Below are 12,673 nucleotides of genomic sequence, written 5' to 3'. Positions count from 1 at the left end.
TGCGGCCTGATGTAGAGCGTACCTCTCGTGGATCTTCCTGGCATTCTGCCATTTAAGGCATTTTGTTCTGCTCTGTAATAGGTGATGCCTGTCAACTTACCGATTCTGTTGTTTCTTCGGCTGCTGGTTCTGTTGTCTCTTCGGCTGCTGGTTCTGTTGTCTCGGTGGCTATTGGTTCTCTTGTCTCGGCAGCTGCTGGTTCTATTGTCTCGGCGGCGGCTGGTCCTGTTGTCTCGGTAGCTGCTGGTTCTATTGTCTCGGCGGCGGCTGGTCCTGTTGTCTCGGCGGCTGGTGGTGCACCGAAGAGCATATGGTTCTTGTAGTTCTTTCTTGGGAACACGAGGCAGGGTGGCAGGCAGTTCCCGATGCCGTTGATGATGCCCAGCATCGTAACTGTCTCTCCACGCTCATGCGAGACCAGTTGTGCGACCTGCTTGACACCAGCCTCAGCAACCACCTTCTGAGGCCTCTGGGAGGTGGTTAGTGCCGTTTCATCTACATTGTAGATTCTTTCAGGCGTTAGGGTGTGTTCTTGGTACAGCCACCTCAATTTTTTAAAGAAGGTACCAACATTGTGCTTATTGAATGCCGAGTTGCTCTTGCAATGCTGGTCGCCTCAGGGGTTCTGATGCTGAGCTGACGATGGCGATTTTTCTCCCAGTTGTCTGGAACACGATTCCCATTTCGAATGGCTAGGGTGTAAGCTAATGACTTTACAGTCGCAGTGTCTAGAGGAAATCCAATGCGTGATGCGGTCAGTAAGTACTGAACTAACTCAACTTCCTCTTCAATGGTGAAAATCAGCCTTGACTGGGACATCTCACTATATGAGGCCAGCTTCTTTCCTTCGCCATCTTTCCTCACTGCTCGCCATAAAGAGGATCTTTTAATTCCAAATTCTTCAGCGACTTGTCGGAAAGACTGGCCTTTTCTGACAGCCATCACTGCTTTGTGGAGTTGCTGGACATTCTCAGTAGATCTTTCTGTCCGGTCTGTTTTTCTTTTGTATGTTCTCACCATCTGAAAGTGGAAAGAAAATAAAAGGAAAAATTTAATCACTTATTTGTTTACTTATTTATCTATTGATTTATTTATGTATTTAAATTTCACATCCTTTGCAAATAGTGATTTTAGACGAACAAGAACAATACCGAAAAAGACAAAAGAAAAACAATAACCATAAAAGTTTCAACTGAAAAAAATATTGATAAAATTAGTGATATGCATGTAAAACAAACAATAGATTATTCATTGTTTATAGACTGGGAGACATGTACGGAGAGGGGCAGGGTGAAACACCCCAGGGGTAGGGTGGGACACCCAAGGGGCAGGGTGGAACACTGAAGGGGCAGGGTGGGACTGTTCCACCCTGCCCCGTCCCACCCTGCCCCTCAGTGGATCAGTGCAATTAAATCTAAAAATGTCAAGAAAACACAGAGTATTGACAGTAGCATCCGGCAGCATAATATGCCTGAATAATTTCTCTCTGCAGGTGTCAAGTTTCATTCTTGTCAAGTCAAAACAAAGGATACAAAGCTTGCGCCTATTAGAGAGCTAAAAATTTACTTACGGTTGGAATCTGGATAATATTTTCTGCCTCATCAAAACCAAACACGACTGTCTGCAGGACTTTGGCGGCAGAGACTGGTCTGGGTAATCACAGCTTGGCGGGAAAACAAAAGTCCCGGATAAAACATCGCATCATCACTAAAATTAGCCTGTTCCACCCTGCCCCATGTCCCACCCTACCCCTCCCTCCCCTATGATCTATTTCATTGAAGAGCTATAATTATGATGTGTTTCTGTGAAGACGCCACCTTCAGTCTGTCAGAGTTGCGATTGTATGGACAGATTCTTATACTTTTATATTTTAGCATCGGGAATTCCTTTGATGAGTAGGTCTAGACATAGACCATTTATCCTATTTGGTCTATGGTCTAGACTACTGAATTTATGTCTAAACCACTGGACTGATATAGGTCTACACTACAAAACGTTCTTCTCCTGAAACTGCAAATTGACAGAATGATTTCAATATTTCTTTCTTGTTAGCACTGAGACGTATTTTCGTGTTTGGTGACTGTGTATCTAATGAAAAATGCGAAACTAACGTGGCAATGTCACTTTGATGATGCAGGTCTTTCTGTTTCATCTGCAAAAGGTTCATTTCACTTGGTTGTAAGATATATTTACGAAGGATCTATGGGACTTGTAATATTTTGATCTTTTCAAACGAAACACTTGTCATTTTTTTTCTCATGTTTCAAGGAGAATCTTTGAAATCGACACATACAAATCAAGACAAAATGAAATGTTTCAACTTTTTCTGTGTATTATAATTCATCTCGAAAAAACAACAAAAAAGAAAATCTTTTCACTTGATCCGTCTTTTTTTCGTTATTGTGTGGACATTCTTCAAGAATTAATGTAATGGTTCTTTGTTCCAACCGTTTATAATACAGTCTTGGTCATGTTCACTATGTACAATTCAATGTTCAAAAAGGTGCACAAGAAAATGAATTGTGTAGGGACAAATTGAACTTAGTTGAGCTGTAGCAGTAATGCAGGGGAGGCAACCTCAAGTCTGTGCTGGCAAGTACAGCTGACACAATGGGTTGTTTCAGCAGAAGTTGCCTCCCCTGCTCCAGTAACATAACTGATCTGACACTCGTGATTCCATCACAGACTAGAGGTTATCTGGATCGCTTTCCCTCAATGTTATTTTGACGTTCATATGACAACAAGAGGAATAGTAATTAACCACGATGTCGTCCTCGGACATAAGAAAAAACCGACACGACTTAAATGTGTAAAAATAAAAAATAAATACCAAGGGATGGTATTCTACATGTATTCTTCATTGCAAAACAATCTTCGTCACAAAAGAAAGACAGGATGGCTGACTCCTTAGTGTAGCAGTGTTGAGGATCAGACATTCCTAGCTGGCATGTCGTGTTGTCGTGTGTTCCTTTCTGTGTGACCACAAACTGTGTTACAGCCATGTCTTCAGGAAAGCAAAATCCGTCAGCTTCCTCAGGCGGTCAAAGTGTTCGCCACGGACCTGCTGTTGCCGTGCCGCCGTGTGGTCAACACTCAACATCCGCAGCAGCAACATCAGTAACATCATCTGCATCAACATCATCATCATCAACATCATCAGCAGCTGTAAGTATTGAACCTCTGATCACTGATCGACATCCTACTTTCAAAGCTTTTTATTAGTTCATATACTTTGTCTCACCATCTGTCACCTCATTTTGTTTTAAAACGTCGACAGTTTCTCCTTGCGCCATCACGAGGCTGAGTTTTGACATGAGTTTTTGAACACAAAATTAATTCTTTTTTTTTCTTCTTTTTTTGTTGTTGTTGCCAAGCACATCATTGTGGGGCTTTTAATCAATAACATGCATCCGTCTACAATTTATCATCATTCATCCATCAACATTTATAATAGATATGTTTGGCAAGTATACACAACACACAGCATTAGGACATAACAGACAGACGGACATATAACATACCGTTCTCCTACAAGTAAGGCCGGAGCTTAACATAGCATGCAGATTACAATACTTGATATTATGGACGTATTACCTGCTTAATAATAATACAGTCAGTTAATAATACCGTCAAACAAAGACAAAAAAAGAAAAGAAACAAACAAAAATCAAAGCCAAAACACTATATATCATCACATCTCTGCACAACCTGGCGTATTACCTATAACCAACTCTTCATATGGGGACCATAATTCTACAAATTTGGTAATGTTACCAGATTTGAAACTGGAATATTTTTCTATTTTGAAACATTAATTCTCTCTCTGCTTTGGTCTTGTCCTATTCTTTCACACTATTATTTGTTTCAGTCTTCAAGGTGGTTTGAAAATGAGACAGAGAGCTAAGTGACAAAACATGTCATTATAAGCAGGGTAAAGTATGCCACTAAATAAATGTGTGCCAATAGCAGAGACCTTATTGAATACATGTGGGTTTTTTTCTCTGACAGGCTGGTGGAGGCGCCACAGCACGGAGTCACAGCCTGACTGCCGCACAACAGTGGGAGAATGTGATCACTGACTGGTACCCCAGGCTGGAGGAACGCGCCTATTTCGTGCCGTCAGTGCACTTTAACAAGGTGCACTATGACCGCCAGCACGTTGGTGGGCGACACGTCCCTCAGACTGACCACGTTCCAGTCCTTGTCCCCCAGCCCCCTGTGGCAGACAGGCGACGAGGTGACCAGTCGGTGTCAGAGAGCGACATCCGCGATGACAGAACCACGCAGCGTCTACTGGCTTGTCTCCGGGCTCTGGCCGACAGGCAGAAAGAAGTCATGTTCGTCTTGTCCCAGCTGGACTTTGGTGACTACCTGGGCGAGCCGTGCTACAGTGCAGCGGCCAGCGTCTTCGCTCGTCCCATAGATCTGAAAAAGAAGAAAAAGAAGAAGAAGAAGACTAAGACACAAGAGGCAGAAGAGACCGAAGAAAGCCTGCACGAGGGAGACTTTGACCTTTTGATTTTCCATCGTGAGTACGGCGTGCTGGTGGGAGAAGTGAAGACAGTGGGGGACAATTTCTCCAGCTTAACGCTGACACAGCAGCAACAAGACGCCATTGTCGTGAAGAAGGTGGAACAGGCTGTCAAGCAGCTCAACAAGACAGAGAAGGTCCTGAGGCATCTTCTTTCTAATCTTCAGCCTCCGCCCCGAGTACGAAAGAGCGTGATGCTGCCCAACATTGCCAGGTCACAGCTGCAGCGTGTGCTTCGTAACAACCCTCAGCTTGAACAGGTACAGTAAATGGTGTTCTGGCAAACACTGAAACACAGCACACTACTATACACACGTTTTAGAAGACAATGATGATTGCGATGGTGACGATGATGATGATGATAATGATGATGATGATGATCATGATGATGATGATGACGATGCATGACGACGACAACGACGATGGTGATGATGATGATGATGATGATGATGATGATGATGATGATGATGCATGACGACGACGGCGACAACGACGATGGTGATGATGATGATGATGATGATGATGATGATGATGATGATGATGATGATGAACTATTTCGAATATACACATAAACTGCACAAAGAATGGTAACTCATGTCAGACAGATACACAGACACACAGACAGACAGACATAGACAGAAGGTACTGTATAGAACTGTTCTCTAAAGAATCTTACGTACAGTCCAAGACTGTGTAAGAAGGTAATTGCAGTTATGATCGACTGAAGAACTAACGCTGTCAGGCAGTAAGACGGTGTGTCCATCAACAGGCTGTGTGTCAGTGTATGGCCATACAGAGTGGTGTCAACCCTGTGGACATGTGTCTGTGTGCTGACAACCTCTCCCACACAGCCACGCCCTTTGACGTCACTGATGACGTCATGACGAAGTTACTACAGTGGTGGGGACACGTCATGACGGGTGATGGACCAGACACCTCCTTCAAGACACACTACCGCTGTGTGGTGGCCAGGTGAGCCGTCTGTTGCTATGGTTACACCTTGGAAACTAATCTGCCTGTCTGTTTTTACCTGTGTATTACGGAACACATACTTTATTTTTAGAACACCACAACAGATTTTAATGTTTTTGTTTGGCCAAATGACAATATAATGTTGGTTTAGGGTCACCCGACCGACCTTATTTTTTCCCGCCGAGCCTAACACTTTTTCAGTTTTCATTTCTAAAAAGAAACACAACTTGTGGCACTTTTTGCGAACCATACTGAGACTAAGGGAAGTAACCTCCTTTAACATCGACTGAATCAAAATAAAAACAAGTCGCGTAAGGCGAAAATACAACATTTAGTCAAGTAGCTGTCGAACTCACAGAATGAAACGGAACGCAATGCAATTTTTCAGCAAGACCGTATACTCGTAGCATCGTCAGTCCACCGCTCATGGCAAAGGCAGTGAAATTGACAAGAAGAGCGGGGTAGTAGTTGCGCTGAGAAGGATAGCACGCTTTTCTGTACCTCTCTTCGTTTTAACTTTCTGAGCGTGTTTTTAATCCAAACATATCATATCTATATGTTTTTGGAATCAGGAACCGACAAGGAATAAGATAAAAGTGTTTTCAAATTGATTTCGACAATTTAATGTTGATAAAATTTTTTATATTTTTAATTTTCAGAGCTTGTTTTTAATCCAAATATAACATATTTATATGTTTTCGGAATCAAAAAATGATGGAGAATAAGATGAACGTAAATTTGAATCGTTTCATAATTTTTTTTTTTTTTTTAACATTTTCAGATTTTAAATGACCAAAGTCATCAATTAATTTTTTAAGCCACCAAGCTGAAATGCAATACCGAAGTCCGGGCTTCGTCGAAGATTACGTGACCAAAATTTCAACCAATTTGGTTGAAAAATGAGAGCGTGACAGTGCCGCCTCAACTTTCACGAAAAGCCGGATATGACGTCATCAAAGAAATTTATAAAAAAAAAAGATAAAAACGTTCGGGGATATCAATCCCAGGAACTCTCATGTCAAATTTCATAAAGATCGGTCCAACAGTTTGGTCTGAATCGCTCTACACACACGCACGCACGCACACACACACATACACCACGACCCTCGTTTCGATTCCCCCTCTATGTTAAAACATTTAGTCAAAACTTGACTAAATGTAAAAAAAAAGAAAAACACGTTCGGGGATATCAATCCCAGGAATTCTCATGTCAAATTTCATAAAGATCGGTCCAACAGTTTGGTTTGAATCGCTCTACACACACGCACGCACGCACACACACACACACATACACCACGACCCTCGTTTCGATTCCCCCTCTATGTTAAAACATTTAGTCAAAACTTGACTAAATGTAAAAAGCCGACCTACAGACCCTATCTTTATTTGTCACGTTACCCTTTAACCAACACACATTTTTATTTGGCTTTATGTTTCCAAATGAGTTTGTTTTTTTAATTTTTTTTAAATGTCTTCATAGCAAGAAATTTCAAGCGCGGTTTTGTGTTACAAGCAGTTAATGAGCCTTTTCCACCGTCATACCCAAAGAAACATGTTTTTTGTGTGCATGGTCTTACTGCTGTTTTATACAAATATTAAGGACTAGACGAATACCCGGCTTCACCGGGGGGATCGCGAGACAGAGTAGCGGTTCGCCGGCTTAGAGCACGTGTTTAAAATTTTCATCCACCAGTTTGTGCCCGGGGTCCACCTGAATATGCCCACCAAATTTGATGCAGAATATTTACGATATCACAAACAGAACTCTACAATCCACAGGTGTTGCCTTGCGAGCTATAAAGAGCTATAAATACCTCACAACTTCTAAGGCGAACAACTCTGCAGAGTCTGCTGTGAAGGCGAAGTCCACTCATACAGGATTGAGAAATGTAGAGCTTATCTCCAAGCCTTTTTATAACTGTTCGGGCTTCTCAAAGGAAGGCCAGAACATACAGACATAATATTGATGATAAAATCGTTTATTTAACGTCACTCTGCAAAAACATTGGCGACATTTGTCTTAGATTAAAAACACACACAGGCGCGCACACAAACTTTCCCTTTATGTGCAATGGTTCACCACACCCCGCACACTCTCGCTCATTTAATTAAAAAATGGAAATAAGAGATACTTGGATATAAAATGGTATTCTTAAAGGTTCTGTTAAAAATATATACAGTAGTAGCTATATGAGAAGCAATAGCGTCAGCCGCAGCAATGTCTCTTCATATCCAGGGACCAAGTGGGTGCGTGTGCACAAGTCCAGCGATAAGTTTGGGACCTTGCCACCCAAGGTCTTTATTGAAACTTAAAAGATAGCTTAATTTTTCATTTGGGGTATTTGGCAGGTTATTTCTATTCGAGTTTATAAACTGAGTCAGGGGTTGAAAGTGGCATGAGTTCAAATCACACTCCAAAGTTAAATGAGCAATGCTGAGGTCGGATTGACAGGTGCATTTAAGCTCTAGAAATTGGTAGTTCCCAGCTTCTGCCCTTAGGTGGTTAATCCTTTTTATTACACGTGGGCATGCATTATAGGTGTTTTAATGGGGCTTCCCGAATGAGCCAGCCAGAGCTTATAGCCGTGTGCATGTATTTGTTCCTCCATTCTCTCCGGAGAAGAGACATACAAAAGCCGCCAGACCAGATCACAAACAGAACTCTACAATCCACAGGTGTTGCACACACACACACACACACACACACACACACACACACACACCCACACACACACACACACACACACACACACACACACACACACACACACACACACACACACACACACACACACACACAGAAGCCGTATATATATATGTTCCCAGCTTATCTATATATATATACGACTTGTGTCTGTGTGTCTGTGTGTCTATGTGTGAGTTCGCGATGCACGGCCAAAGTTCTCGATGGATCTGCTTCAAATTTGGTGGGCATATTCAGGTAGACCCGGGACAGGACACAACCTGGTCGATATTTCAACACGTGCTCTCAGCGCGCAGCGCTGAACCGATTTTGGTTCCACCTCAGCTATTTTGGTTCCACCTCAGCTACTCGGGCCCCCATACCGACACACCAAAGCCAAAGTTCTCGGTGGATCTTTTTCAAATTTGGACACCGTATTCAGCTACACCCCGGACACAATATCATCGATGAGATATTTCAACACGTGCTCTCAGCGCGCAGCGCTGAACCGATTTTGGTTTTTGTGTTCATTTCACCATTATAAGTAACTCTTCCTTATCTTCTCATCTTCTCCAGGTTTTCAGCGTTTACCTCCCTTCCTTCGTATGGTGCACTATAGTATGAGTGGGGCGTCTTCGGATATTCCCGGCGTTCTGTTACTATTTTTAGAAGGTCACCGCAGTGTCCAGAACGTAATTTGGACCCGTAAATTATCCTCACTGTAAAAGTGCAAAGGTCGAATCAATTTATAGCCACGCGAAAAATACACTGTCATCTATCTCTCTATAGATACGGCTTCTCTGTGTTTGTGTGTGTGTGTGTGTGTGTGTCTCTCTCTCTATGTGAGCAACACCTGGGGATTGTTCAGTTCTGTTTGTGATGTGGTCTGGCGGTTTTTGTGTATTTGTATGTACTGGCCTTCCTTTGAAAAGCCATAACAGTTCAAAAGGGCTTACAGATAAGCTATAAATTGCTCAATCCTGTTTGAGTGGAGTTCGCCTCCAAAGGTGATTAACACGGTTACATTCGTCGACAAGGATGGGACTCGATATGGTCAGGAATGGCATTATGGCCACTGAATCATTTTCGTGCTGTTCCCATTCCACGAATCTGGGAGGGACCTAAGCTTGGCGGGTCCATTGTTCGGACCCGGCGAAGCCGGCGTACGGCTCTAAGTACTTCTTCCCGGCGAAGCCGGCTACCCGGCGAAGCGGGTATTCATTCTAGTATATATATACGACTTGTGTCTGTCTGTGTGTGTGTAATCACCATGCACGGCCAAAGTTCTCGATGGATCTGCTTCAAATTTGGTGTCCATATTCAGATACACCCCGCACAAAATCTGGTCGATGAGATATTTCAGTACGTGCTCTCAGCGCGCAGCGCTGAACCGATTTTGGTTCCACCTGAGCTACCCGGGTCCCCATACCGACACACCAAAGCCAAAGTTCTATGTGGATCTTTTTCAAATTTGGACACCGTATTCAGCTACACCCCGGACACAATATCATCGATGAGATATTTCAACACGTGCTTTCAGCGCGCAGCGCTGAACCGATTTTGGTTTTTCTGTTCATTTCACCATTCCCAGTAACTCTTCCTTATCTTCTCCAGTGTTTTGCGTTTATCTCCCTTCCTTCGTGTGGCTTCAATCCATATTCCCGTTTCTACGTTACTATTTTTAGAATGTCACCGCGCTGTCCAGAACGCTTCCCTTGCACCCGTAAGTTGTTCTTACTGTCAAAGTGAAAAGGTCGAATCAATTTATAGCCACGCGAAACATACACTGTCACCTATCTCTATATATTTATAGATATAGATATACATAAATAATTATATATATACGGCTTCTCTGTGTGTGTGTGTGTTTGTGTGTGTGTGTGAGCAACACCTGAGGATTTTAGAGTTCTGTTTGTGATGGGGTCTAGCGGCTTTTGTCTGTCTGTGTGTTCTGGCATTTGAGAAGCCACAACAGATAATATAGGGCTAAGAAATAAGCTCTAAAATTTTCAATCCCGTTTGACAGGACTTCCCAGTAACTCTTCCTTATCTTCTCCAGTGTTTTGCGTTTATCTCCCTTCCTTCGTGTGGCTTCAATCCATATTCCCGTTTCTACGTTACTATTTTTAGAATGTCACTGCGCTGTCCAGAACGCTTCCCTTGCACCCGTAAGTTGTTCTTACTGTCAAAGTGAAAAGGTCGAATCAATTTATATGGCTTCTGTGTGTGTGTGTGTGTGTGTGTGTGTGTGTGTGTGTGTGTGTGTGTGTGTGTGTGTGTGTGTGTGTGTGTGTGTGTGTGTGTGTTTGTGTGTGTCTGTAGAAAACACCTGTGGATTGTAGAGTTCTGTTTGTGATGTGGTATGGCTGCTTTTCTGTATCTGTATGTGCTGGCCTTCCTCTGAAAAGCCATCACAGATTGAAAAGGGCTTAGAGATAAGCTCTAAATTTCTCAATCCTGTTTGAGTGGACTTCGCCTCCATAGGTGATTGTGGTGTTTCGGCACTCAGTTACATGTACATTGGGCTTCGTCGACAAGTATGGGACTCGACATGATATGATCAGAAATGGCATTATCACACCGTATAACCGGTTGGTACGAAGAAACTACCCACGTTCCGGTTCAATCCATTTCAGCTCTCACGCGGCGGCAAAGCGAGGTGAGTTGCTCCACAAATTGCATCATAACTTTCACAAAAAGACATTTTATCGTATTATTGTTGTTTGCACTTTAGCATAAGAAGTATGCGTACCATATTCCAGAATTATTTTATTATTTAAATGCACTTGTAAAAGGGGAGCAGAGAATATTGACACATTTCAAGCATTCTGCGCCAAAATGTTGACTTTTCATTGTTATTATGGAATATTTAATGCAAGTAAAAGATTATAGTCAACGGGAAAGTCAAGATTAATCAATTCTTGAAACATGAGTGTACTTTTTGGTCTTTGAAAAGTTGCAATTCGATTACATGTCAAGAAATCGCGTAGCAACCCTACAAATTGCCGGTTGATGCTCTCACGCTCGGTAGGGTGAGACTCTCACGCAAATTGTTTATTCTCTGGTTGAGACTCTCACGAATGATTTTTGCTTTATTTGAGCAAAAAGCAACAACAATTTACTCGTTTATGCAGGCAATCTTTGTTTGTCCGGTATTTTGCCACCGATTCCTGTTCTCTCCCCCCACACAGACACACACATATATATACATGACCCCTCTCCCCATCATAGAGTTGTTATGTTCCCTTTTCCCCTATTGTAGTTTCGGCAAACTCGGGGTGTACCGCCTCTTTACAGACAGTATGAGCTGTCATTCATACCCTAATACACCCTTGATAATGTAAATGTCCGAGAAAACCCACACTGTTGCAGATCCTCTGTTATTGGGGAAAACAAGGATCATGGTGATTTTCTTGACATGATCCACTTGAATTTCTGCTTGTTCATGATCAAAAACTATATTTAACTACATTTCTAACTGTATAAGAGGCATGTTTGGAAGTGGATTGTGGAGTAAATTTGTAAACCCGAAATACATGAAGTAAATATTAATACTTTGGCTCGGCTCGTTGATTTCATTAAAAACTCTCCTACTCTTTGTCTTAGTGAAGTTAGTCAGGTCTCTGATCAGATCTTCGTCCTCGCTTGATTTCTTCTTCTTCCTCTTCTTCTTCTTCTTCTTCCGTGGTAGGACTGGGTTCTCTCGAACGTTGAAAAGTCCTGCAGGTTGTCCATACACTTTTGGATTTCTGCCGTTCTGACCCAGTGACTGTGTAAAAAAACATATCTCAGTGACGCAACATGCTCTCTCCAACGCTGGTGTCACTCAGGTCAGTTTCAATTAAAGTAACAATCACTTTGCCTTTGCCGACTCTGATTCTGAAACAGACCAGATCACTATTATAGATACAACAAATCCAGTAAAACAATCATGATATAAGTATAGAATATGGTATACCATCATAACATGAAATACCATACGTGACGTGTGTAGCAAGCAAGGCAAAACAAGTAAAGGGAAGTAAAAGAATCATCAAGAGAGAGAGAGAGAGAGAGAGAGAGAGAGAGAGAGAGAGAGAGAGAGAGAGAGAGAGAGAGAGAGAGAGAGAGAGAGAGAGAGAGAGAGAGATAAAGAGATAGAGAGAGGTTTTAAACATTAAGAGACTACACAAGATATTTTGCATCAAATCCAAACAAGTAAACATGCTAAGACATGAAATATTCTCCGTTTTCCATTTGAAAAACTGCGTGAGAGTCGCAACCGAGTATGCGTGAGAGTCGCAACCTTTCAAAATAAAGCAAGCGTGAGAGTATCAACCAGCAATTTGTAGGGTTGCTACGCGATTTCTTGACATGTAATCGAATTGCAACTTTTCAAAGACCAAATGGACTGAACCGGAACGTGGGTAGTTTCTTCGTACCAACCGGTTATGCGGTGTGATTATGGCCACTGAATCATTTTCGTGCTGTTCCCATTCCACGAATCT

At 42.3% G+C, this 12,673-nt stretch overlaps 2 protein-coding genes across 2 annotated transcripts in view; one reads left to right on the top strand and one right to left on the bottom strand.

The window, feature by feature from the left end:
- The window catches only part of LOC138972406 (uncharacterized), a 1,028-nt gene extending 499 nt beyond the window's left edge, over window positions 1-529 (bottom strand). The window contains exon 1 of the mRNA XM_070345065.1: window positions 101-529. Coding sequence (XP_070201166.1) covers window positions 101-388 — 288 coding nt within the window. The 5' untranslated portion in view covers window positions 389-529. The remainder of the gene's footprint in view (window positions 1-100) is intronic.
- LOC138973952 (uncharacterized) overlaps window positions 1-12,673 on the top strand; it is a 38,921-nt gene that overhangs the window by 1,263 nt on the left and 24,985 nt on the right. Inside the window, exons 2-4 of the mRNA XM_070346651.1 lie at window positions 2,999-3,165; window positions 4,009-4,791; window positions 5,301-5,503. Of these exons, the coding sequence (XP_070202752.1) occupies window positions 3,001-3,165; window positions 4,009-4,791; window positions 5,301-5,503 (1,151 nt within the window). The 5' untranslated portion in view covers window positions 2,999-3,000. The remainder of the gene's footprint in view (window positions 1-2,998; window positions 3,166-4,008; window positions 4,792-5,300; window positions 5,504-12,673) is intronic.

This window comes from Littorina saxatilis, linkage group LG8 (genome assembly GCF_037325665.1).
Source record: "Littorina saxatilis isolate snail1 linkage group LG8, US_GU_Lsax_2.0, whole genome shotgun sequence".
Classification (NCBI taxonomy): domain Eukaryota; kingdom Metazoa; phylum Mollusca; class Gastropoda; order Littorinimorpha; family Littorinidae; genus Littorina; species Littorina saxatilis.
Note: the sequence above shows the minus strand (reverse complement) of the source record. Positions and strands in the feature narration are given on the sequence as shown.